The 26,866-nt window shown below is 34.5% G+C and overlaps 1 protein-coding gene across 1 annotated transcript in view; it reads left to right on the top strand.

The window, feature by feature from the left end:
* Positions 1-26,866, top strand: part of LOC111053745 (probable 3',5'-cyclic phosphodiesterase pde-5) — a 99,147-nt gene that overhangs the window by 55,089 nt on the left and 17,192 nt on the right. Inside the window, exons 2-6 of the mRNA XM_039431331.1 lie at positions 6,036-6,138; positions 12,061-12,293; positions 15,082-15,324; positions 16,380-16,593; positions 21,050-21,252. Coding sequence (XP_039287265.1) covers positions 6,036-6,138; positions 12,061-12,293; positions 15,082-15,324; positions 16,380-16,593; positions 21,050-21,252 — 996 coding nt within the window. The remainder of the gene's footprint in view (positions 1-6,035; positions 6,139-12,060; positions 12,294-15,081; positions 15,325-16,379; positions 16,594-21,049; positions 21,253-26,866) is intronic.

Genomic DNA, 26,866 nt, shown 5'->3' with positions numbered 1-26,866 from the left:
AACTCGACAATGCTGTCTATCAATGGTTCATTCAAGCTCGAAGCCAAGGGATCCCCCTTTCAGGTCCAATTATAATGACAAAAGCAATTGAACTGAATAAAAAGTTAGATGGGGATCCTAACTTTAAAGCTAGCATGGATTGGCTTGATAAGTTTAAGTTTCATCATGGCATTCAACAGCTGGACATAAGTGGCGAGAAACTTAGTTTGAACTGCACAGTCGTTGGTGATTTCAGAGAAGAGTTTCAGTCAAAAATCGCAGCTCTTAAACTTGTAAGAGAACAAGTGTACAACTGTGATGAAACCGGACTCAATTGGAAAGCTTTGCCACAAAAGACTCTAGTGTCACTTTTGGAAAAGGCAGCACCAGGCTTTAAGCTACAGAAAGACCACATCACTGCAATGGTCTGTGCCAATGCAACTGGAAAACATAGGCTACCCTTAGCAGTGATTGGCAAAGCAAAAAAGCCACGTGCATTCAAAAACTTCGTTACAGAAGAGGCTTCATTGAAAGTTTACTGTCATCTGAAGACGCAACAAATGTAAAGGAATTTTGGAAGTCCTACAACATCAAGGATGCCATTTTTAATGTTGCCAGTGCGTGGGCAGACCTTACGGAGTCCAACCTCAAAATTGGATGGAACAAGCTTTGGCCTGAACTAGAGGGTGAACCTGAACCCCCTACAGACGATCCGGTTAGTGTTGTGGAGATGTTAAATCTCTGCAACAATGGATTGGACAGTGAACATCTAACAACAGAGGAAGTGACAAATTGGTTGGAATGTGACAAATTTGACAAAGGCTTCCAACTTTTGAGCGAAGAGGAAATAATATCCAATGTTCTGCAGTCCAATGACGTTGGTGATGGCAATGAAGAGGCAGAATCCGACCAACGACCAGCCACTAGCCACTCCGAAGCTGAAAAAATGTTGAGTCAGTGCATCAACTGGTTTGAGAGACAAGAGGAAGCAAATGCCACGCAGATTCTTCTTCTTAGAAAAATATGCAACCTGGCTGCCCAAAAAGTTCGGCAAACAAAAAAGCAGAAGAAGATGACGGACTTTTTTAAAATGTGAATTTATTGTTATTTTAGTGTACGAACATTACATATTTGTGGCAGATCTGTGTTATTCTTGTATGTAAGTATGTACTGTGAATATAGCGTTAGTAAAAATATGTATTATCCACTTGAACATGGTTCACGTTTTTACTATACCTTTTCAATGTACGGTTACTGTAGAAGTTTATAATGATATTTCTGTTATCTGTCTATTCTCTCAACCGTCATAGCCCCGGTCCCATAGGTGACGGTTAACAGAGGTTCCACTGTAATGGCAAAATTAGTTCTTTCTTCAATTCTTTGAAGAAATAGTGGGTATACCATCTGGACCACTACTTCTATCATTCTTCAAATGTTTGAAAGGTGAAAGCGTTAACTACATCTATCTCACTCACTTCTCCTAAATTGAAACCTACAGTTTGAAAAAAATATCATCATCTTTGAGTAAATCTTCAATATTACTATGGTAATATTTACTATAGTATAGGTTGCAGCTTCGTTGTAAACTAATTTGAAAATGGCTTGACTTATTTCAGTGAAAAAAGTAACTGAGTATAAAATAGAATTATAGTACCCTTTTCTGACAAAGCAATACAAGCAGTTGAAACGAATGCTATGCTATGACTCAAAATGACAACTGCGTCTACCCAGTCTTTATAGTTCCTTAGTCTACATGACAACGATATTAGCGCAAACCTGCCAGGTTTGCGCTAAGTTTGCAACGTGTAGACGGGAGATCGTTGTGAATTAATGAGGTTTGAAGGTTTGTGCTTTCTTCAATCAATCTCAGCCAGGTTTGCGTCAATTTTTCTAGGAAACGATTATGTCTCATCTATCCATCAAAACCTGAATCGCTTCAAAATGAAGATAGAGAATTCGCGATTTCAGATTCGGATTCAGCACCCTCCAATTAAATATGTGCGAGGTCAATATTCTCGAAAATACTCAAAAACAAGGAAGATTTTTTAATGGATAATAATTATTTTATTTACTCTATAGTAATGTAATAGATATAGTTATTCGCTCTTCACTTGATAAGCAGTATTCTTGATTATTATTATTAAGGAGAAGGAGGAGAAGTGGGAGGAGGAGGAGTGGGAGGACGAGTTGGAGGAGGTGGAGGAGGAGTAGGTGGAGGATGAGGAGGTGAAGGAGGAGTAGATGGTGGAGGGGGAGTAGGTGGAGGAGGAGGATGAGGAGGTGGAATAGTTGAGGAGGAGTAGGAATAGTTGGAGGGGGAGGAGTAGGTGGAGGAGGAGGAGGAGGAGGAGGAGGAGGAAGAGAAGAAGGTGGAGTAGTTGAGGAGGAGGAGGAATAGTTGGAGGAGGAGGAAGAGTAGGGTGAGGAGGAGAAGGAGGAGTAGGTGGAGAATGAGGAAGAGGAAGAGGAGGAGATGGAGAAGAAGAAGGAAAAGGTGGAGGAGCAGGTGGAGTAGATGAGGAGGAGGGGGAATAGTTGGAGGAGGAGGAAGAGTAGGGTGAGGAGGAGGGGGATAGGAGGAGGAGGAGGAGGAGGAGGATGAGGAGGAGGAGTGGAGGAGTAGGTGGAGGAGGAAGAAGAGGTGGTGAAGGAGGAGGTCGAGGAGGAGGTGGTCATGGTGGGGGAGGAGGAGGAGGAGGAGGAGGCTTGTGTTGCTATTCATCTCAAGTTATAAACACTTCAAAGACTTCGTATTGAATTTATATATGGTTTAGTTTATAATACAGGTTTGTGTTAAAGTTGGTGTCGTGTGAACAGAGGTTTGAGCAAACTTGGCTCAAAGCCAGATTTGCGTAAACCTGGCTTTGAGCCAAGCTTGCGCAATTATCGGTGTCCTGTAGACCCGGCATAACGCTCATTCAATATTCATTATTATAAAACGGTGTACACACGTACGTTTGCCTCGGGTGAGCATACGTGTATGGGCTTGCATTCGCACGTCTGGACACTGTTCGCTGAGGCATGTGGGCGAACCGGTACCCTGTCGGTATTTTGGCGGGCTCAAAGGCGCCTCGGGCGAGCATTGAATGTACGTGTGGACGCGATTTTGCCATACGGGTGAGGCAAAACGTAAACATTGAAGGCGTCATAACCTAATCTCAATTAATTAGGTTAATGAATGACAAATCAAATTATGATCCAATAAGTAATTGTAAATTGTAGGATTTTCGTAATTTTGTAGGATATGTGGATTTTCAAATATTTAAATAGAAACATGCATGGAGTATATAATTTGTATATGATCGAAATTGTTCATGTCGGATCCTTATAGTGTAAGGACCTCAAGTTCAAAATTTCAAGTCATTCCGTTAATTGGGAGATGAGATATCGTGTACACAGTTATCGTGAGACGCACATACACTCATACACACACACAACACACACACACACACACACACACACACACACACACACACACAACACACACACACACACAACACACACACACACACACACACAACCACACACACACACCACCACACACACACACACACACACCACACACACACACCACACACCACACACACACACACACACACACACACACACACACACACCACACACACACACCACACACACACACACACACACACACACACCACACACACACACACCACCACACACACACACACACAACACACACACACACACACACAACACACACACACACACACACACACACACACACACCACACACACACACACACACACACACACCACACACACACACACACACACAACACACACACACACACACACACATACACGTACATACATACATACAGACCAATACCCAAAAACCACTTTTTTTGACTCAGGGGACCTTGAAACGTATAGAAATTGGGATACCTTAATTTTTTTTGGAAAGCAATTCTTTCCTTACCTATGGTAATAAAAACTTAAAAAAACGTTTAAATATAGTACTATTTTTCTATTATCACACGAAACTGTTGATCAGTTTTTTGTATGATTTCCTAAGAACCCTAATCATTGTTTTTTTCACTAAATTAAGCATATAATGTTCATTTTGTATCAATTGTTAAACATTTATTAAATTGTATTTTATTTTATAACCTGACGATGTTGTGATATCACCGAAACTAGTTGTTTAAGTGTGCTATGGAAAATAAAGGGTGCTATAAGATTTTATATTGTTTTATTAATTGTGTTTACTAATAGTTTCATCATAAACACTTTTTGTCTCCAATATTTTTGAAACTAGCATTACTCTATTGAAAGTTACTTTATATTTAGGCTACTATGCTCATAATAGTCCAGTCAAATGATCGTTTTTCAGGAAACAGAGCCGAAAGAATTTTTCTCGACGGACGGTTCTATATGTATTTTGGGGCGCCGAATTCGAATCTGAAATTTGCTGACACGCCAGGGGGCGTCTTCACCCCCAAAACTTTGGACTTTTTCCAAGTTTTCCATCTAATCTCGAAAACCATGAGTTTTTCGAGAAAAAAAATTCTCTACAAAATTGAAGATAATAAAATTTCCAATCAATTGAGTGGTCTTGCAGGACTCTATCATTCTTGGTTCCGAAGCTACGAATTTTCAAAAAGGGGTATTTTTTAAGGGATTTTCAAAATTATGCAAACCTACCACTTCTACCCTATACAACTTGGATCTTCTTCTAGTAGTGATGAAAAACCACAGGTGAAAGAACAATTAATTCTGAACAAGATTCCTCAGGAATTTTCGAATTTAGTGGTGGGGGGAGGGGGATAAACCCAATAAAGAAACTAATGTCCTACAGCCATAATAGAAATTTTTCAGTATAATACTTTTTCAAGGCCTTCCTAACAAAAAAAAAAAAACATATTCCGGCTGAAATCACCTTATGAGGGTTATGTTTTATGAGAATCACCCATTAAATACACGTTATTTCAGTATTTCCTAGAAGGAGGGGCACGCATATGGATACGTCAAGGATGAAAACTTGAAACTTCTATAATTTTTGACAGAATGCTCAGATCTCCTCGTACTAACTTACAGCTCATTCTTCTCAGCTTGTCAAGCGGTTCAAAATTATGTATCATAACTGGAATTTAATCAGCAAATGAAAAATTCCTCCTTGAGAATTTAAGCCCATATTTCCATACACAAAAATGGCCAATTTCTATATTAAAAAGTGTGTATCTCGGTAACCCGGAATGATAAAAAATGTTACTTGGTTTTGATTTGAAGAACAGAATCTCCTCTCTCATGTGAGGTCAATGATTTTTGAAAAAATATAATCGTGTAGTATTAAAATACAATTGTTTCAGAAAATCAAGAATTCTGCAATATTTTCCTCATTTTTATAGTCTCGACAGTTTTTCGATAATGATGCAAGATGGGTTCAAGGCAACTCAGCTCATAGAGCATGAAATTCTCTTTCATATTTGAGACCAATCGCAAGATTCCATCATGTATCGTATTCGTACTTCCGAGATTAAATGGAAAAATTAAAAAAGGGGCTTAATATTTGGGGTTTTTGGGCTTTGAGGGCGAAGCCGCCCCTTGGCGTGTCAGCAAATTTCAGATTCGAATTCAGCGCGCTCCAAAATACATATAGAACCGTCGAGAAAAATTATTTTAGGAGAAAGAATTAAGATTAAAAACCTTCATCTTCGATCATAAATATTATTGTCAATTATTTCAAATTTCACTTCCAATTTGATAATTGTGAATTAACTGAGCTGATTATACAAATGAATGAATGGAAAAAACTGTTGTAATAATTGCATGCAATTAATTCCAGCTGACCAAATGATATGGTAAATAAAAACAAATTTTTTTTCTCAATCTTAATGCACTTTTATTATATCTTGAAAAAGGACAAAGAAGTGAGTCAATTTTGTTGTCCAACGAACTTGACCTGTAAAACTGCACATGTGAAACTTGCACATGTTTTGAGATGCACATCAGTCTGAGATGCTTACTTCGAAATTCAAATGTTGTCCTGCTGATTAGGATTGACGATTGATAAAAATCATTTTTGTTTACAGGGATTGTGAAAGCCTGGACAAAACCGAGCAAGCACCAAACTTGGTTGGCAAGATGAAGCAGCCTATGAGAATGTCCAGAGGAGATGCTAATTTTCCACATAAAGTAAGTTGGATTCAATTTTTTTCTGCATTCAAGACTTCAATAGAATGAGTACCAGTACCATAATCCAAGTCCAATAACAAAGAATATACTCTCACAATATTAATTGAATCGGCCTGAGGAGAAAGGGAACATGTCAGAATTTTTTTTTTTTTTTTATTTTTCAAATGAGTTGTTTACTGTGGGTTACATCGATTGGAGTTGAAAGGGAACATGTCAGTATTCTCTTTATACGAGAAACAGATATCGTATTTTTGCTGGAGTGAAAGGGAACTATGTCATCATGACAGACATGTACACGTTTCCTTTCAACGCCGAACATTCGAAAATCAGCTGTTTGTCAGTTGTGATTTTTATGCTATTATTGTTAGGTTACCTTACCACATACCTACCTTTGATTCACGCGTTGCTTTGAGGTTAGATTGCTTTCGGTTGAGTTTTTATTGTAGAAATTGAAGAGTGATAATTAATATTATCATCATGAGTAAAAGGAAGTTAACAAAAAACTACATTTTAAGGGGTGAATCTTGAATAAGTGCTTATACTGGATTAAAATTGTTGTAAAAGAGTTTGCACCCTAATTCAAATTCAAATTTCTTTATTCAAGTAAGTCACAATACATTCTCTGGTCTATACACGAATCTACAATAAATCACAGTACAACAGCTAATTATGCAACAAATTTCACATATTATGAAAACTTATTAATTACAATGAAGATTGAATGGAACATTAGGATATTGATAATATAGTATTGTAATGTAACTACATAAATCAGCGGTGTTTCAACAATGAATAAATGATAACTTCAATGAATAAATATACACCCCACTATAAATTATATGTGTTGGGGTATAAGTAATTAGTTGCTTATTGCGTGTTATAATTACTATTTACAAACTTCATTCACTGATATGGGATTAAAGTTTTTTATAATAAAATTAGTAAAAATTATAATACAAACAAAATTATGAAATTAGTAGATAAATATTAATATTCTACTAAGGATAGTAATAAGAAAGGTTATTTTAGAAAAATTAAAAACAGTAAAGAGAAGAATGAAAAATAAATAGTTTTAATATTTACAGTCTAACTAAATTTTCACAATTTTCCACCCCAATATCAACCAACCAGGAAAATAAACTTTTCTTGAGCATGTGTCTATTGAATTCTGCCCTAATGTAACTTGGTATTGAATTGTAAATTTTTGGCCCCAAATATATGTAGTTTCTTTGCCCAAATGTAGTGTTCATCCTTGGTACTATTGAATGCGTGTTTCTCTGCCTTGTTTGATGGTTATGATCTGCCAGTCTTATGTGTTCGTTGTTTCTCCTTATTCGCGTGATGATAGCCTGGATGTGAGTTGACTTACACTCAGTACTTTACTGTCATTGAAAAGAATGTTCGTGGGGAATTGATTCTCTTTGAAGCCTATTATTTTTAGTATTCGTTTTTGAAGTTTATAGAGAGGTTCAACATGTATAAAATTCGTAGCTCCCCAGATAATTATGACGTATCTTAAAATTGATTGCACTAAAGAAAAATAAACAGTTTTTAATGTCTCATAGTTGAGGATTTTACGGAGTTGATAGAATTTGTAGAGAAGCTTCCTGATCCGGGTAATTGATAGATTAATGTGCTTGTCCCATTTGAATTTGTTGTCCACTATTGTTCCTGAATATTTTATTTCATTGACTTGTTGAATTGAAGGGCAATCACACGGATTGTTGGTGCTTCCACAGTGTTCCCCAACGTTTTCACTTAAACATTTCTATGATTAAATTGTGATAGAGAACATTATCGTATTGATCTTCTAAATCCAGTTACATGTACATCGATTTTCGTAAAATTGATTTTTTTACCGTTCCTATCAATTCTAAGAATTATATGAATTGTTTATACAGGTTCATCACAGGCCAGGTTGGTCTGAGCTATTCATGACTTTTTTTCAGTATGCATTATCAACTCAGCAGTTCTAATACACAGACATCACTACTTGGAATGCCATGACATTTTCTATTCTTTCAATTCCTATTATTACCATAGATCGATTCAGATCAGCACAATGTTTATACTGTATGTTCATAATAGATTTTTCTGATTGTAAAAAGAAATAGACAATAATTGCTGGGAATTTAAAGTGATATTCAACGATTTGAACCTGATAAATTGGATTGTTGAATGACAAATGAAATTCAGTGAATTTTACTGTACAACATTCCTCCTATTTTATTGGGTGATGAGTGGAGATGATTTATGATTTCATATTTGGATTCATCTTTTCATAGTTCAATATTTTTTTGGAAAACTAGAACTTTTAAAAATTAAAAATGTTTATGTATAAACTTCTCAAGTGTTCAAAAACTTCTTGAAACCTTTGCCTGTCCCTGTCCCAAATCCTTTGTGAGGCAGGAGTATTATTATCTTAGTACGTACTATATAATCATATGATAATGGAAAGCTATATTGAAAACAGCTATAACTCCCTTGTTTTTGGGTATTTTTGAAAATGGGACTTATGCTTTAAAGAATTTGGGGTCACTGAATCCAAATCCGAAATCAGAAATCTTCTATCTATATTTTTAAGGAAGTTAGACTTTGAGAAAAAGTGATGAGTCATACTTTGAGCAGAGGTCGGCATAGTTGTTAGATCTGTCGGCTTATTCGTGAGATCCCCATGTGAAAGTACAGGAGAGCTGCAAAATATGAAATATGATCTTCCATAATATGATATTCCAGGAGCGAGGTCTCTGCCGCATGAAACTGGCCTAAGAGGTCACGGATACCTAATTGAGCCTTGTGCCTAACCTTTTAAAAGATGATAAAGAAAATAATTTTGAATAAAATTTAGAATTTAGAAATAGGCAGACACATCTAGAAAATACCTGAGTCTATACCTAATTCATGCAGGTGAACGGGCTAGAGTCAAGAAAACTTCAATTAATCTTGCCATGCCTGATTTAATAGGTTTATACTATAGAATAACACTACAATTTGAAATAATTGAAAAATACAAACAGCTTCAATAAACATTGGCAACTAAAAGCGAACAACAGAAACAACAATTTCATGTTACTTTGTTGACATTCTTCATCTGATTTGGGGGCGCATTACTATCCTTCGTTTAGATAGCAATACGTCACAAAACCAAACAATATCAGTCATAAAATAACAAATTAATTTCAACATGAAATTACTCAAGAAAGAAAAGCCCGTTGAACCCAAATTTCGTCGATAGTAACCCATATAACCCATTTCATAATAATTTTGAATCCCCACTTTTGATTGACATTCTCGAATGAACCTTTGTTTCACTACACTGCACTTTCGTTGGTCTGTACGTTGCTTTATCGTCGGGGTTACAGTACCTTGTTTTTGGCGGTGAACTTTTACCGGTTGAATTTGGCTTGACGGCGACGTCCTCTTACGTCCCTAGACCTGTCGTCTGAACGGGTGTCTTGAAGCGGTGTTACATAAAGTTGCGGAACTAAAGGGGTGGTACATGAAGTTGGTTTGGGGACACACATGAACCGCTGTAAATAAATGTATTACAGCATTAATTTCTAACTCTTCCTACAATTCATCAAAAGCTAAAACAGGAGTTATCTATTGATTACAATTAATTAAATTCTCTCATTCTATTTGAATCCCCATTTTATATAGATTTTTATCTTTAAACTACTGATTCTTTGTATCAGAATTAATGGATCTTTCTTCACAAATAATTCAAAAGTTCTGTTATAATTTAATAAATTAGCATTCAGTTAAAAGCCTCCACGCCATGAGAAAACACAGTCAGAAAAATATAAAATTGAGTCTTAAACTCAATATGAACATAATCTTAAAAATTTCATTCCAATTCAAAGGCTATCTTCCTGACTTTCAGCAATACTCTACGATAATATATTTCCAGAAACAATAACTCAAATGTAACGTAACTGAAAACTTTCTATACTTCTTTAGAAAAAAAATTTATAATTATCTTCCATCACTAATAAAATCAAAAGGATTATTCTCAATCAATATTATTAACTTGAAAAATAACAGGCTTTGTTAATACAATACTCTTATGGAAGTTTCAATCAATTAAATTCCCTAAATTATATTTTAACCTTATTTTACGTACCTTAGCGGTTATTTGAAGAAACAATTATTCGTACATGATGAAGAAACACAATTTAACTTTTCAGGACATGGCACTACTAGAAAATCTAAACTTTAATAAAAATAAAACTAGCTCCTACATTAACTAATGATATAAACTTGTAAACTTGCCCAAAAAGGGCGAAACATAATGACTACATCTTTACTCTCGTAGTGCTCCTAGCAAAGTGTCCTCCGAAACGTAATCTGGTCTCTCGGCTGGGGAATCCCCCCACTACTGTATTTAGAAACATGTCTCCTATTGGGCGAAGGGAATCAATTTGACCAATCGTCACGTGGCTTCTAGAGCCTTTGGACCAAATAGTAACTGCAAAATCAGGGGATTCTTTCAAATCCTTTTATTTTTTCACTGTCTTGTTTCTCATCACCGGTGGAATTTGAGGGTTTAATTAAGACTACCTGTTCTTTTGGAAGGATTTTCCTGACTTGATTATTGGACTGGGGATCGCTTGAAGTAGCTTTTTTTCGGTAGTTGTATCATGTCTGCGTAAGTAATTATAGGCCTGTCTTTATCTTTAATTTCCTGAACAGATTTTCTTATGTCCTGTAATGAGTCGTGAATTTTCGGATGCCCAAAAGAATCACTTAATTGGCTAATAGTAACTGCTCTCGTTTCTACTTTCACGATTACCAAAGCTAATTTCTGAACTAATTCTAAGAAATTATCATATTCGGCTCTGGAAACATTGTTTTTTTTTTAAATTCTGACGAAGCCCATTCCTTGAATTCCGAAGAGATACTCTTCATGTTCATTATGTCTGTGTTGAATTCACTCAGCAATAATTGTTCAACAGTTTCCATTTTACCTGGTTGTTCTCGTACTTTGAGTCCTTGGTTTCCTGGAAAGTTATCCTCTTCTTCCTCCTCCTCGAATTGCGGGATCAGTCCATCCGGTGGTTTGGTTGGTGACCTCATCTATCCGACGACGATGACGTATGAAGATAGCTGCTGTGTGGTTATGTTCCAGTCTAATGTCAAAAAACAATCTTGAAATATACTTTTATCTGTATTCGGTTTTTTCTCTTCCCTGAAAAATTATGATTTTTGACATGTTCCCTTTCTCTTCAGACAGATTCAATAATATTATCAAATTCTGAAATGAAAATTAAATTCATTTAGTCAAATAAATACTTTATTACTTTTATTCGGCTAAAGTGCACGTCCAGTGCCAACATAACTGTCATAAAATTTTTGGTTGGGATCGATTTAGTATGTTATTTTGAGCACAAAATCACAAAGATTAAACGGCGGTCATCATTGTTTTTAAAATAAACTAAGTTCAAAGTAGCACAACTTTACATGCATTTAACCTATAAGTAGCAAAGGATGGAAAAGCTTTAGGTTAAGGAAAGCTTAGGTTAGGAAAAGCTTTGGGTTAGGAAAACTCAGATTAGGAATATCATAATTTGATGATTTTAATAATCAAAATTGCTGCTACTCATAGGTTAAATGCATGTAAAATTGTGCTACTTTGAACTTAGTTTATTTTAAAAACAATAGTGACCGCCGTTTAATTTTTGTGATTTTGTGCTCAAAATAACATACTAAATCGATCCCAACCAAGAATTTGATGACAGATATGTTGGCACTGGATGTGCATTTACACCTTTTTATTCTTTTACATACTTCTTTGTTACTCAATCTTGTTTAATGTTGTTATTTTGTATTTTTTGGCGTCAATTTTATTTGTCGTATTGAAATGAATTTTCCATCATGTTGTTACTAAATGTTAAACTCGAATTTGTGCTTGCTATAAAATAGACAAGCGGCGAGGTGTGCCATGTCCTTCTAGAGCCGGTGACACAGCCCGACGGGGAGCTCATAGCCGTGCTGGAGTTATGGCGAGGTGCGGGTGGAGGTCAGTTCTATGAGGAGGATGAGGAGATAGCAAACTCCTACCTGGTGTGGGGAGGGATAGCGCTGCACTATGCCAGGCTATATGTGTCCATTGAGAAGCAGCGCAAGCTCAGCGACTTCCTTCTAGCTGTTGTCAAGTAAGGCCCTCTGTCATCCATTTTATCCTAATATTTATTTATAGATCATATAAAATTACAACATACTGGCCCAGTTGCACAAAAGTCTGTTTAATTTTAACAGGAATTAAATGCCGAGAACCAATCATGGAAGGGTTCTTTGAAACAGAGATGGTTTTTCTGATTGGTTGGGTTATCACAGAGCGTAATTTCAGCAGGAACGAACCGAAACGTCGCTCCGGTACCTCCCAGGACGACCGAAACGTACTGGAAAGTAGTTGCAGCTGAAAATATCAAAACTCTACCATTTAATTTGATCAAATCTGTATTTGTTTCACGTTAAATTTAATTGAAAACAGGATTAAAACTTGGTTTTAAAGGATAAATTAAGAAATATTTTCCGGACCCCCTTCCCCAGGTGGGTATTCTATACCCCCGGTAGTCGGGACAGCTAGAGTTCCGGAACCTGAAAGTTTACAAATTAAGCACTGGGTTATCATAATATTCAATCACCATCAAAATGTATCAAACTTTTGTGTCGTTGAAAATCGGGCCATCAATTAGCCTACATTAATGAATTTATTCCACAAGCCCCAAGCATGCTCCCCAAGCATTTATGAAAATGCTCACACACTGGCAGACTAAATATGTGTAACCAATCATTGATATTATTTTCTAATCATCAAAGCAAAGAACCATCATAAATAAGGGTTTTGAAAAAGCTTGAACGTTGAAGAGGACAGTTAGATTCTTTTAATTATATCCTGTTTAAGTTAGCTGGTTTTCCATTTCCTTTGATAAACAATAATATGAACAGAGCGATTTTTACAGACTTTTGTCATGTGAGGCACTCTACTGTGTGTATATATATCAAAGAATGTTTTTGGAATTGCAAAAGCTGTAATGGAACGTTGTTAAAACTGGTGAGAATATTTTTATGAGAGATTAAATGTTTTTCAACTCTTTTCATTACTGATGATCCCAATTGCCATGCTAAATTTGTTTTAAAAGAATTAATATATCCTTATTCTAATTTTAATAAAAAATCTAGTGTGTTGGTGAAGGTGATATCTGGTGCTTGGAAGCTATTACCATAGAATAGGCCTACAACCGACCGTGCTATTACCGACAATAATTATTCGTGTGTAAGAAATAGAAATTTCAATTTATTTATTGATATTTTTCTTTTTAACAAATGTATGGTCAACGTCATTTATATACAAAATTTCAAGCATAAAAACAACACAATTCTGCAATATAAAGTCAGTTACAAAGCCATTATCACAATTAATACATACAAAAATCAATTTCATAAAATTCAGCAGCCACTATTTATATAAATGCATTCTTGTTGCAGGATAAATTTAACAAGATTCCTGAAACTCATACAAGAAAGACTTATTCATTCTTCTTTGATATAAAAATACAGATTGATAAAATAAAAATATTCTAACTTAGAAAATGTCACTACCGGCAAAGAACAACTTGTGCGCTGGCAATGAGTTCGAACAACTAGGTACAGCAAACATGTCAATAGAAAGAAAATAGGGCTTATTCAAACCACTAAAATAAATAAATTTACGGAAACTAGGTCACATCTCAATCTTTACAAACGATAAGACAAAGTAACAAAATTACAAGTAAATGACAAATAATTTTTACAATTTATATTTATAAATTTATTACCTTCTAATAGATAATAGCAAGAAAATATACAATAATTCTACTCCTGTAAACATCCAGCATTTTTGAGATCGTAAGTAGGTACTTGAGTTATTCAGCTCTTATGTCATTTCTGTGCCTCTTATTATGATTATGGACTTCATTGTTTGTAGCCAACTCCTCTTTATACTGATTTATATAGAGAAGCACGCTCATCACACGGCGCACTCAGACGGCGGCAGTCAACCGTTCAAGCTTTTTGAAAAGAGGCCTACAATGAGATCGCCAAAAATATCAATGAAAGCCGTTCAAATAGTTTTTGGACATTCTGTATAATTATAAAAGTCCTGAAGTTGAAGAAATTTTTTTAATTAATTTCAATCCTTCCTCTATTTTATGTTTTCATATTAATCTCCAGTTTCTATTTCCATGTCAATAAACAATGTGTTACACTCAACTGATATTTCTAAAACGTGTAATAAATAATGAATTTATTGCCAAATACAAGAAATATTTTTACAAATAAGATAATCATTAAATTACAATAGTATTTTACGTGACTGGAAGAAGAAGCCTTGAGCTCCAGCCACGAGTTCTAAAAATAATACATTTTTAATCTAATAACAGCAGTACAAATGATACCGTACAATTCTGTTGATCGATGACAATCTATGGATGTTGAATTTTATCAACAATCAAGTACTTGATAAACAAAATATAGATGCACAGAAAAATAATATAAAATATAGTCGAGTTTGAATAATTTTTACACAATTAATTTTGCCAAAAATTGGTTATTCAGCCAACTTAATTCTCAATATTTTAAAATAATAGTTTTGTTTTACCCACCATTTTATTAATATCAATTTGGTTTCTGTTATTTTATCCTCAATAAAGTCTTGCCGAATTTTATTTATTAGTTTATTACTCTGATATTCAAATTGGTGTTTACTAGATGTTAACTAGAAGTAAAATTAATATTGAAAGCATTCACTATAGTTGGCCGTGTATATTATAAAGGATTGTGCGACGGGTGAATTGATGTGTATTTTTATTAATAAGAAGAATTGAATTTGTATTCAATAAACTGTTAGTATTTCAAATGCTTTTTTGATAGCTATATGTACAACGTGTAATGGACTGACAGGTCTATATTCCAGGACATGGTGAGCATGGACAGTCTTGTGACGAAGATCATGAACTTCGCACAGCGGCTGGTCGACGCCGACCGGGCGTCGCTGTTCCTGTTGGACGGCAAGAACCGCGAGCTGTACGCGCGCATTTTTGACGTCAGAGGTCATGAGTCGGAGTGCGACGACAGTGATACCAGTGGAGCCAACTCAACCACCACCGCCACCACTAAACAACAGGCCGCTGTCAACGAGATCAGGTGAGAGCCGGTGAAGGAAAATTAATCAATTTTTTTGTGCAGGGTCACTTCAGTCACTTTGATATCCACTAATAGATAAGGATGTTGCACTTTAGTCCCTTGATATACAATTAAGTAGGGACGCTGTTAACGAGATCAGGTGAGAGCAGATGAAGGTGGTCATCTTAAAAATAAATGTTCTCTGTTAAATGTTCAAAATAAATGTTCTTCTGTTCTCTTGAATTTTCTGTTTAGGGTGAAAAAATTACACTCTTGTTCCTTGATGTACAATATTAACCAATAAATGAGGAACAGCAAGCAGGCAGCTGTTAACCAGGTTAGGTGACAGGAAACAAAGATGAATTGGTCATCTTAATTCAAATTAGGTTGTTTGGAACCCACCTAAAGCGTTTCACTCCACTCACAATATTATAATCAACTTTATTAACTTCTTCTTTTAACTCACAATATCATCATCAGTTTTATTAATCATACATGAGCCTAGCCTGGGGCTCAAGTGAGTATTCATCCTGAAAAAAGAAGAGATTCTGTCCGGGGAGTAAAATTTGCACTTTTGACCCTAGAGTAACTAATAATAAATAATGAAAAACTGCAAATTTGCCCTCTTGTCCCAATATGTAACTAATAATAAATGATTTGGTGCACAACGTGTGACTGCAACGGGAAAATTTTGTGCCGTATTTGAATGGTGATAATCCTTTAGTAGTGATAGGGTACTATTTCAACAGCCATAAAAGTAAACATTTACCGTAACAAACTATACTCCTGTTAACTAACTATGTTCTGTTATCTAATTTTTGTTTTGCTGTTGTTTTATTGTCTTCTACATTTTTTCATCTCTATAGATTGTTTTGTATTATTGCAAATAATTTTTCTCTTGATTATCTTTTATAAAATTGGTGTGTGCCGTTAGAATTTGAATAAATAAATAAATTAATGATTTATATTATCATTAATTGATAGTGAAACTAATAATTTACCTATCAGATTCAGCTTGGCAATAGTAAACATTAATTTTTCCCATAATTTAGAATAAATTCACAATTTGGTTGCAGATTCAGCGTGGCGAAAGGCATAGCAGGCCAGGTGGCTAGGACGGGCGAAGTGCTGAACATAGTGGATGCCTACTCGGACCCGCGCTTCAACCGCACAGTCGACCAATTGACCGGATACAAGACGACCAACATCCTCTGCATGCCCATATTCAACCGGGGCACTGTTATCGGAGTCGTTCAGATGGTCAACAAGCATTCTGGTGCTTTCAATAAGGTGCAGTACGAAAGCTAGTATAAACTATTGCAAATAATTTAAATTATTTTCATAAATAATGATTTTGCGGAATCCTTCTCCCCATATAAATCATCCAGGTTCTTGTACTGTACTAAAATACAAGAAAGTGCTACATGAATGGTTGGCATCTTTAGCTGCGTACACATATACGCACTTCCAATGCGCACCGAGTACGCTCCGCCCTCGTACCGCCCTCGTACCGCCCTCGTTCCTCCATCGTACCACAGTCGCTCCGCCCGCGCACCCATCATGAACGTTACGGAAGATGTTAGATCTTCTCGCGTTCCCCGGTCGAACCACTGTTGCTCCCCGGTCGATCATCAATCGCTCTGCTGGAGTGACGTTCGGTTGCGGAGCAGAGCGAAAGTCTGTACGCACCTGTGTGTGTGTGTGTATATCTCCCTTCCCGTGCGAATGTTGATAGTTGAGCTTGATTATTTAAATTAAATAAGTATTTTTATTTTTTATTTGAATAGTTTTGATATTGTATTGTTCAATACTATTAATTTCAATATTACTAATTAATGATTTACAATAGTGACAATATTTTTATACTATTAATATTTCGAATAATTGTTTGAATTTTTATAGCTAGCGCTTTGCGTCTGGTGCAATATCTCATGGATAGATGGATGAATAGAATTTTCATTACTATTTTGAAATAATGTGATTAAAAAATTGATATAATTGCATATTTCACAGTTTTGTCTCAAAATATATCTAAAAAATTGATTGAAATTCAAATTACGGTAACTAATATAAAAAATAGCTAATAAAAGTCGAAATTCATTGACAAAAAAAAATGTCACTGACCGAGGTTCGAACGTAGATCATGTTTGTAATTCACTGAGCTTTGAGTTCTGATGTATCACGCCTTTACGCTCTCAGCCATTGCATATTTTTGATTGAAGAGGCTTGTAAGTCAGGTAACATATGTAGGCTATTATTATATAGTGTATAGCGGCAAACTTGAAGCCGGAATTTTCACAACAAAATATTGCTCTGAAAATAGTTAAATCATAGAGAAAACATTCGAAGATTCAATCTTGAGTGGGCCTAATGTTTTCTCTATATGGTTTGATATTGAAGAAAAGTTATCTAAAAGTTTTAATAATGAATTACGGAAAAATTACTAGGAATTTTTCAGTCAAGGCTGAGTTTCATCAGTAGGCTTACCTTAAACTTAAGATCTCTGCTGTATTTTCCTATTATTATTGTTGATTGTATTGCATTGAGAAGTGGAATTCGATAATAAAAAAGAAACAATTATTACTCTACCTCACTTTTAAATATTGATACAATTATTGTACTTTGATTTCAAATTCGATTCTTCACTTTTAAAGACTTGTGATACTTACCTTTCTGACAATGGACAATGCAGCCAACATTATATTGTTGAGGCTATGGAGATATCATCGTATTCTATTGTTTGATATCAAAAACACAATAATAAATATTAAATTATGAAACAGTAATTCATAAAATGTATTATAGACATGATACCGCGATTCACGATACATAATTATATAGATTATTACAGTCGTTATGAGATTATCTCTATGATTTTTGTGAGATCGGACACGATCAGCTGTTATTCAAGGTCATTTTACAGCCCTAGGGCCGTAAAGTTTTACCGGCCTGGTCGGAAAACAATCACTTTCGGCCTCCATATGATGCACGTAAACCAGCTCATTACATCCAAGTGTGGCGAAAAATAACGTTCTCACCATGGGCAAAAATGTTTTTCCGGAAAAGTCTCATTTTCGACCCTAGGTGCGAAATATACTATTATTGTTCAATAGCAGGTAACCCGTTTTTCGCAAAAGCTGTTTCAAGCACAAATAGGTTGAATTTAGTTTAATAGTTCCATGCTGATTTTGAAAATATAACAATATTGTAATAATTTACAATTACCTTTTTTGACTTTTGAAAGGTAATTTTAAAATTACTGTGCGGGGATTGGATTTGCCAGAAGAGCTAGCCTTGGGTAAGTTTTTAGGCTACGCCACTGAGAATAACTAAGGGACTGCTCAACAAATCGACTATTATGAATTCAGTACTAAATCAGGGAGTACTTTGTCAAGATTAAATAAGGTATATGCGGTTCAAGGGACCGCAATGAGATGCACTTACTGTAACGGGGGATGTTCTATAACGAGGTGCACTATATCGAGGTTCCACTGTACACATTTTTCAGGAAGTAAGGACTATTACAAATATTTTAGTTTGGCGAAATATTTTTAATTTGCAAGAAGGAAAAATCTGATGTGGTACACTCACACAACTTTCCTTGCTCATTGAACTGAAAGCCTCATTCTTAAACGAGGATAATTTAGGGGAATAACATAATGACGATTGGCGGCAACATATTTGAAACTACGATCAGACTACTGTATATGTGTATATTATATATTGTTTTCAGAGAACTTTTCCTTTGTGTAAATTGTGAAATTCGATGATTTTTTTTAAAAGTCGTCAAAACAGCTGTTCTACAGATGAAATATATCGACTATGTTTTCTTTTTATAAACTTCTCTACCTACCTACCTCATGCATGAGAAGGAGGTTACAAAGTCCATTTCTCAAGGATGGGGTGGACCCCCCATTAGTTTCCCAGGAAAAAGAGTCATGCCAGTTGATAGAGCTGATAAATAACTATACAGGGTATGAATTTTAAAAAATCGATCAAGTCATTTTTGAGAAAATCGTGAAAAACATGGTTTTTTGGTAATCATCCGCCATTTTTCACAAGAATATTACGGAGCTCCTGCAATTTTCCCAGGAATGAGACTCATGTCAGTTGATAGGGCTTATGAATACTGTATATGAATTTTAAAAAAATCGATCAAGTAATTTTTGAGAAAATTCATGGTATAAATTTGAAGAAAATCGTTAAAACCGTTTTCGAGAAAACCATGAAAAACATGTTTTTTTAGTAAGTATCCGCCATCTTCAATCCAATTTCTTATTGTCGGATCCTCATGGTATAAAGACCTTAAGTTTAAAATTTCAAGAAAATCGGTTATTCAGGAATGAAGTTATCGTGTTCACACACACACACACACACACACACACACACACACAACACACACACACACACACACACACACACACCACACACAGACCAACACCCAAAAATCATGTTTTTGGACTCAAGGGACCTTGAAACGTATAGAAAACATGAAATTAGGGTACCTCAATTTTTTTTTGGAAAGCAAAACTTTCCTTACCTATGGGAATAGAACAAGGAAAGTAAAAATAACATAGTGTTGATGTTGAATGAGTAAGTGTGAATTAATAAGGCTCTTGTGGCATTATTGTATTATTAGAGTTGTGTGTTGATACAGTTAGGGTGATGTCATTGTCACACCAAGCCAGACACGGGCGAGCATAACGACTGCCTCCTATCAAGTGTCAAGTCTAGCATATTGGGCTATAGTGAGGTCCACGTTATAATGGCAGTGAAGAAAGATAGGAGAAAAGCGTTGCCAAGTCTCACCATTTTGCCACTGAGTGTACACAGCTGTGTTACTCAATTCATCCCATTTAATTTGATCTAATAATAATTATCATTTCCTTGATAGAATAATCAATTTAAATGTAAAATTAATCAATTAAATATATGTTTTCATAATTTGATTCAGAAATTTGCTTTCATAACTAAGATCAGATTTTTATTTTTATACACACCTGAAATGGCGGCTAATTTAAGCCACCAATACACCAATCTGAATTTCAAAACAACAGAAATTAAGTTATTTGATTGGTATTCTATTCCAATTTCTTTTAAAAATGATAGAAAAATATAAATCCTATTTTAAATGAGTAATTTCAATTGAAATAATTCTGAAATAACCTTTTAATATTATTTTTTTCTGGTATGATTAGGTCTATACATGTAGGCTAACTGAAGCATGGATGAAGTCTAGGATGGTTAGCTATCAACTTCTAAAATGTACATCATTTCAGGTATTTTAATTTGTGTTCCTTATACGGTAATGTCTAAAAATTATTTCATTGTATCAAAAATACATTTTAAATCAATTATACGACTTGTGTAGGCTACTAAAGTATTTTCATAGAATGAAGAAAAAAATGGCAGCTGAGAATTGTTTGTTTACTTTTGTACAGTCACTGTCAAAAGAAAAAATAAAATATTCTGGCAAACAGACAACGTTGCAAAGCTAGATAGAGATAGCGCTATCTGTTTTGTTGTATGATAGAAAAGGACAGCAACAGTATTGTCAATCGTACACTGCCATTATAATGTAGACCTCACTATAGGTGAGACTATGTCACACCACAGACATCCGGGTATGTTACATATTATGCACAGTGCATTTTTGTAAGAAAAAATTGTGTGCGGCCTGGTGTGACACCACCCTTAGTTTTAATAATCGAGCCCAAAAAATATATTACTATCTTTTCATTTTCAGGAAGACGAGGAGGCATTTCAGACATTCGCAGTCTATTGTGGGCTGGCCCTGCACCATGCTAAACTCTACGATAAGATTAGAAGGTCGGAGCAGAAGTACAGGGTGGCAATGGAGATATTGGGCTACCACAACACATGCAATGAGTCTGAGTTCAAAAAGTTCAAAGACAAACAGCTACCCGATCATATACCTGGCATCGATGAGTGAGTAAATCAATTTGACTACAGTATTCGGAATGGAAGAACAATATTAAATTCGTATTTAAAATGTTACTTCACTTCAGGCCTATGTCTACTCTTCAATACATGAGTTCTGCTGAGCTCTACCTAAAGCTTCAGGTTCACACATCTTCAATCATCATCCATCTCTTTATTGTGCGTGAGACAAGACTATGCCAAGTCATGCACACGTCAATAGCCATGTGAGCATGACCCTCAGCAGAAAAACTTTGTGCAGTATGAACAGGGTCTCACAATTTTTACAAGAATAGAAACAGTGTAAGCTTATATATAAAAATGGCAGTCATTTAACATGATATTTTCTGTCTTGCTAATGAGGAGCTATATAAAATAGGGGCGTAAACCAAGTTCTGCCCTTTTTCCGTTACATGCTTTTTTGGAATCTATGTAGTTTAGTTGGTATACCTGCAAAGTTTCACTCTAATATCTTCTTTCTCGAGATCATGACGTTGATTTCCGTTGACAGTCTGTGATCAGAGCTTCCTGTTTAGGCTTTTGGATTGGTTGTAAAGAGAAGTGCTTCATGATTATTATGCTCTAATATGTTATACTCTGCTTTTGAAATCTTGGAATTAACTTTGAGCAATAGAAAGTATTGGAACTTGATTATTTTTATTCTATTGAACCTACGTCTTTACCTATACCTGAGTGATGACCAAAAGGCAAATTTTGACAATATATTCGCAAAGTCTCAGGCAGCAACCACTTAGGTTATATATTAAAATGTATATCACTCTTTTCCTTATCTCATAAAGGTCTATTTCGACCAAATTCGCAAAGTCCAGCAGACTACTACCATTTAGGTAGTTATAACTTTTGTGTTTGTTATCATTTATTTTTGAAAAATAAATTCAATAAATATCATCATTATTAAGTTTTTATTCATTAATCATCCATTCAATTTCTTCATTATTCCACAGCTAAAATATAATGCAAAGTCTCAAATGACTGGAACTACCCTTCCTCCATTCAATGTGAATTGAACGGAAAAAGGGCAGTATTGAGCTGTTGAATGGAAACAGAGCAGTTACAAGCATATTTTAAACATTCAATATAGATTACTGTAGCTGTATACTTTGAATTTTTATATTACACTCTATTCATAAAATATCAAACTACCATCTAATACAATTTCCAAGTATTTAGAGAAAACCTCTCTATTTTGAAACTACAGTAGTTGAAAACTTCAAGGCCCATTTTCTCAAAATCTCAATTTCTGGGTTACGCCCCTATTCCATTCAACTCCTCTATTAAACTATAAACATTAAACTATATGTGTAAGATATTGGATAAATAATACTCTTCATATCAATCATCTTTATTTTAATACATTCAAGACTAGACTGTTATTAACGTTCTGGTAACTAATGTATTGAAATCATATGATAATAATAAATATCATCTGTATCATCTCCCTCTTTTAGACTTTATATTGTCCTATATTCCCCTTTTTATTTTTCGTATATGAATTGTGCTTCTTCGCTGAACACCGCCATTTTACCGCCATGTTAACTAACCGTTAACATGTTAAGTAACTAGGGACGTTCCGATACCGCCATTCTTTCGATACTTGGTATCGAATCAGTATCGAAAGGAGGGTATCGATATTAGTAAAGTATCGAAAGAAAAGTATCGATACCGATACCACAAGCATCGAGTGAGCATTAAGTATCGGAATTACCAACTAAAATACTTATCTACTAACTGCAAAACTGCAATCTATCAAGTATAGTCTCAATAGTCTGTCGAAACAAAGAAGACCCTCTGGCAAGATGGGAAAATGACTCCAGCTTGGTCAATAAGGGTATCAATACGTTTCTTTCGATACTTTACTAATATCGATACCCTCCTTTCGATACCAAGTATTGAAAGAATGGTGGTATCGGAAATGGAACGTCCCTAAAGATGTGTAAATGACTCAAGCTCGGTCAATATTGGTTCAAAAACTATCAATTTGATTGCAAATTGTAGGAATATTTGTTCAAGAATTATAAATGTGGTCTTAATAGTAGATCAAATTGATAATTTTTGAACCAATATTGACTGAGCTTGAGTCAGTTATGTACTGTTTGTTATTAGTGATGTCATAATGTCTGGTAACTGCTACACTGGGCTATAATTCAGTACTATAATTTTCATCTATATTAATCCTTATAATATTCTAAAATTTATATATAAATTTATTTATGATAATGTAATTAATTGAAGTGAACTACTTTTTTACCCATTTCGCCATTCGATACCATTTTGATACTCCAACTTGCGTATCGATACCAGTAAAGTATCGAATCATTCGATACCGATACCACCGGTATCGAAAGCAAAGTATCGATACCAGTAAGTATCGAAAGTATCGGAACGTCCCTATAAGTAACCGTTTCAATGTCGTTCTCCCCTGATAATGTGTTGTGCAATTCAAGTCCATCAGGTCCCAGTAAGTTTTTCAATCTCGCTACTTGTATTTCTCGAGATTTCTTTACAGTCTCGTTAACAGTCAAATAAATTGTTACTTATTCTTTGAAGTTGGCAAAATTATTTGCGATATCCCCATGTATAACTAGCATACCTGGTTTGTTGAATTCCATTTTCAGTATTGAGCTATCACTTCTCACTTGAACACTTAATAATTCAATTATTCTTGTTGTTATACTCTTATTTTCGACTGCGCCATTTTATTTTTTATTCATCATCAATTTATTATTCTATTTCTGCCGTTTTTATAATTAATTGCAACATCAGAACTACAGGTCGATAAAGAATAATTCGAGGTTTGTTGAAAAATTAGTAATGTGACAGTTATTTCAATTCATGCATACTTTCCTAACAGAATCAATGAGTTCATTGATTTCATTATAAATTTCAAATATAGGGCCAATGAAACAGATACGTCTGATTCTCCATATTTCAAGGTTCTAATACAATCTATTTACTGAAATAAGTTTATTTAAAATATTAAGTTTGTCTAACCTATGTTTAAGAAAATAATAAAATGTGTAATCATTATTTGTGTCCATTTTTACCTTGATGTACTGTGAAGAGACTCTGAAGTATGCCTCTGAACGGGCTTCTTCCTCTCACTAACGTGACAACGACACAAATAACAATTATTTTATAAATAACGTATCACCATCAATATTCCTTAATATATTCCGTCCCTTAATATATCAAAAACAAAGTATATGCCAATATCTCTGCGCCCCATAACAGACTACAACCTTGAGAATATAAAAATACATAATTGTGATAATCCATTGAGCAACCTATGTACGTGTGAAAGCATAGAGAAAGTGGACTCATACAAGTATTCAGGAGTTGTTTTTGACAGCCGAATGAGATGGTCAGAGCACATCTACCGCCTGAAGTGTAGGGTTCGCAAATTTATATATGCTTTTCGCATGCTGACTGACATTCTCCATGAGATCGAAATCAAAATGGCCTACTATGCTTATATTCAGTCTCTCCTCTCCTTTGGCATCATTGCTTGGGGGGGAGCTTTTAAAACAGTGCTTGAACCCCTCGCAGTGGTCCAAAGAGAAATCATTAAAACAGCTTTTAAGAAACCTAGACTTCACCCATCTATTGCACTTTTTCAGGAAACAGCTATTCTTACAATTAGGCAACTATTCATAAAAACACTCCTTACTCATATATATAAAAATCAAAACACTATTTTCTCCACAATCACACATCAACATAATACTCGCTACTCACAAAACATCCAAATTTTATCTTATCTCTATAAGTCCTATTCCACAACCAATCCTTCATATATTTCTGAAATTCTCTATAGAAACATAAGTAGCAACTTTACCAGTTGAACCTATTTGAGTCTTTCTCAATAGGTACATTCAAGAAGAAAACACGCCTGTTGCTATCAAATATTGGGTCAGAGAACACTGAAGGACTAATAATGTCGGCATATAGGTAACCGAACTGAACATAAAAAAAATTGAAACCTGGAATTAATTTATCTCATTGACATTATTTTTTCAATATCTATTAATCTTATTTTCAATATCTATCTAGCTAATTGTAATATATTCGTGCTCTGATAAATTTTCTTTAATTTTTTTTTTAACCTGATAAATGAGAGCCCGCGCATGGTTCTGGGGACACCCTCTGGCTCATCCTCCAAATCTACGTGGTTCATAAATTTATTAATTTTTTACATTATATTTTTCACATTTTACTACATATATTTTTTCTTTTTAATTACTCATTTTTAACATTAAACTAACCCTTCATTATTATTATTATTATTCTACAACTTGAGACCATTGCAATATCCCAAATTGGTCAATCTGTTGGGGCCCGCGCCTGTTTCTTGTGGATTAGTCATCGTCATCCAGACAACAGGTCTGCGTACCAATACCCTATGACATAGTGCTATTAAACACAATCACCAACAGATTATTGTAACTGTTTTGTAATATCTAGTATAATATTATCTATTTACCATATTATCTATTTAAAAAAAGTCAATCCTTATTAACGTGAATGTTTACAAAAATTTGAATCATTCCTCGGAATCTTCCAAACGTATTGGCAATCCGAAGAACTAGTCTTCACACACAGACCTCAGGTCCATGTGAAGATCATTCCTGAATTAAAACACTGTCGGTTCACGACTCTTCCCTGATAAGTTATGAATCTCAATCATGATAAAATACTAGGTTGTGTATTTTTTGAGAACCACTTTCTATTTGATTTAATTTTAATTTTTTGGTGTTTTTTATTGTACAAAATATTATTCTTATGTATGAGTTCTTGTAAGAGTATGTAGAACTGACAGCAGATTGTAAATCATATTGTTTTGTTTTCTATGAGGAATAAAGAATTTTTTGAATTGAATTGAATATTGTATTTTTTATATTCAAAGGTTTGTAATATGCTTACTGATTCATTCATTTGATAATCCCGATTATCAATATTATTTAAAATTATAAATAAGAATTTTTTTAAATTATTATAATTTGATAACATTTTATTACTATTAATAATATGATGTGTAGGGTAATCATAATTAGTGTCCATTTTTACCATGATGTACTGTGAAGAGACTCTGAATAAGTATGTCTCTGAACGGTCTTCTCCCTCCCTCTGGTGTGACAAAGACAAGTCTCATTCATGAAATAACAACTATCTTCTAAATAATGAATAATCATCAATATTCTATTTGATATTCAAAGGTTTGTGATATGCTTACTGATTCGTTCATTTGATAATCCCGATTTTCAATTATTTAAAATTATGAAAAAGTTTATTTTGTGTGATGTATTGTAGGCCTATGACAATTTTAAATTTTGCAAAACTTATGAGTTACTATACTATAGTTACTGTACGTTTCGTTGGTTCAAATACAGAATTACTTGTCGTTTGAATCAATAAAACGACTAGCTACTATATAATATTTAAACTTATTCTTTATCCTAGTAGGGAAATTTTTCTTGAATTTAAGGTCCTCACAATAAGACAGAATTATATGAAAAATATAATAGTCCATATCAATAAGAATAAATCTAATTTTCCTGCACACATTACACCCCATAACACACGTCCTAACAATAGATTTAACAAA

This window comes from Nilaparvata lugens, chromosome 6 (assembly GCF_014356525.2).
Source record: "Nilaparvata lugens isolate BPH chromosome 6, ASM1435652v1, whole genome shotgun sequence".
NCBI lineage: Eukaryota > Metazoa > Arthropoda > Insecta > Hemiptera > Delphacidae > Nilaparvata > Nilaparvata lugens.
This window is presented reverse-complemented; position numbering and strand designations above follow the sequence as displayed.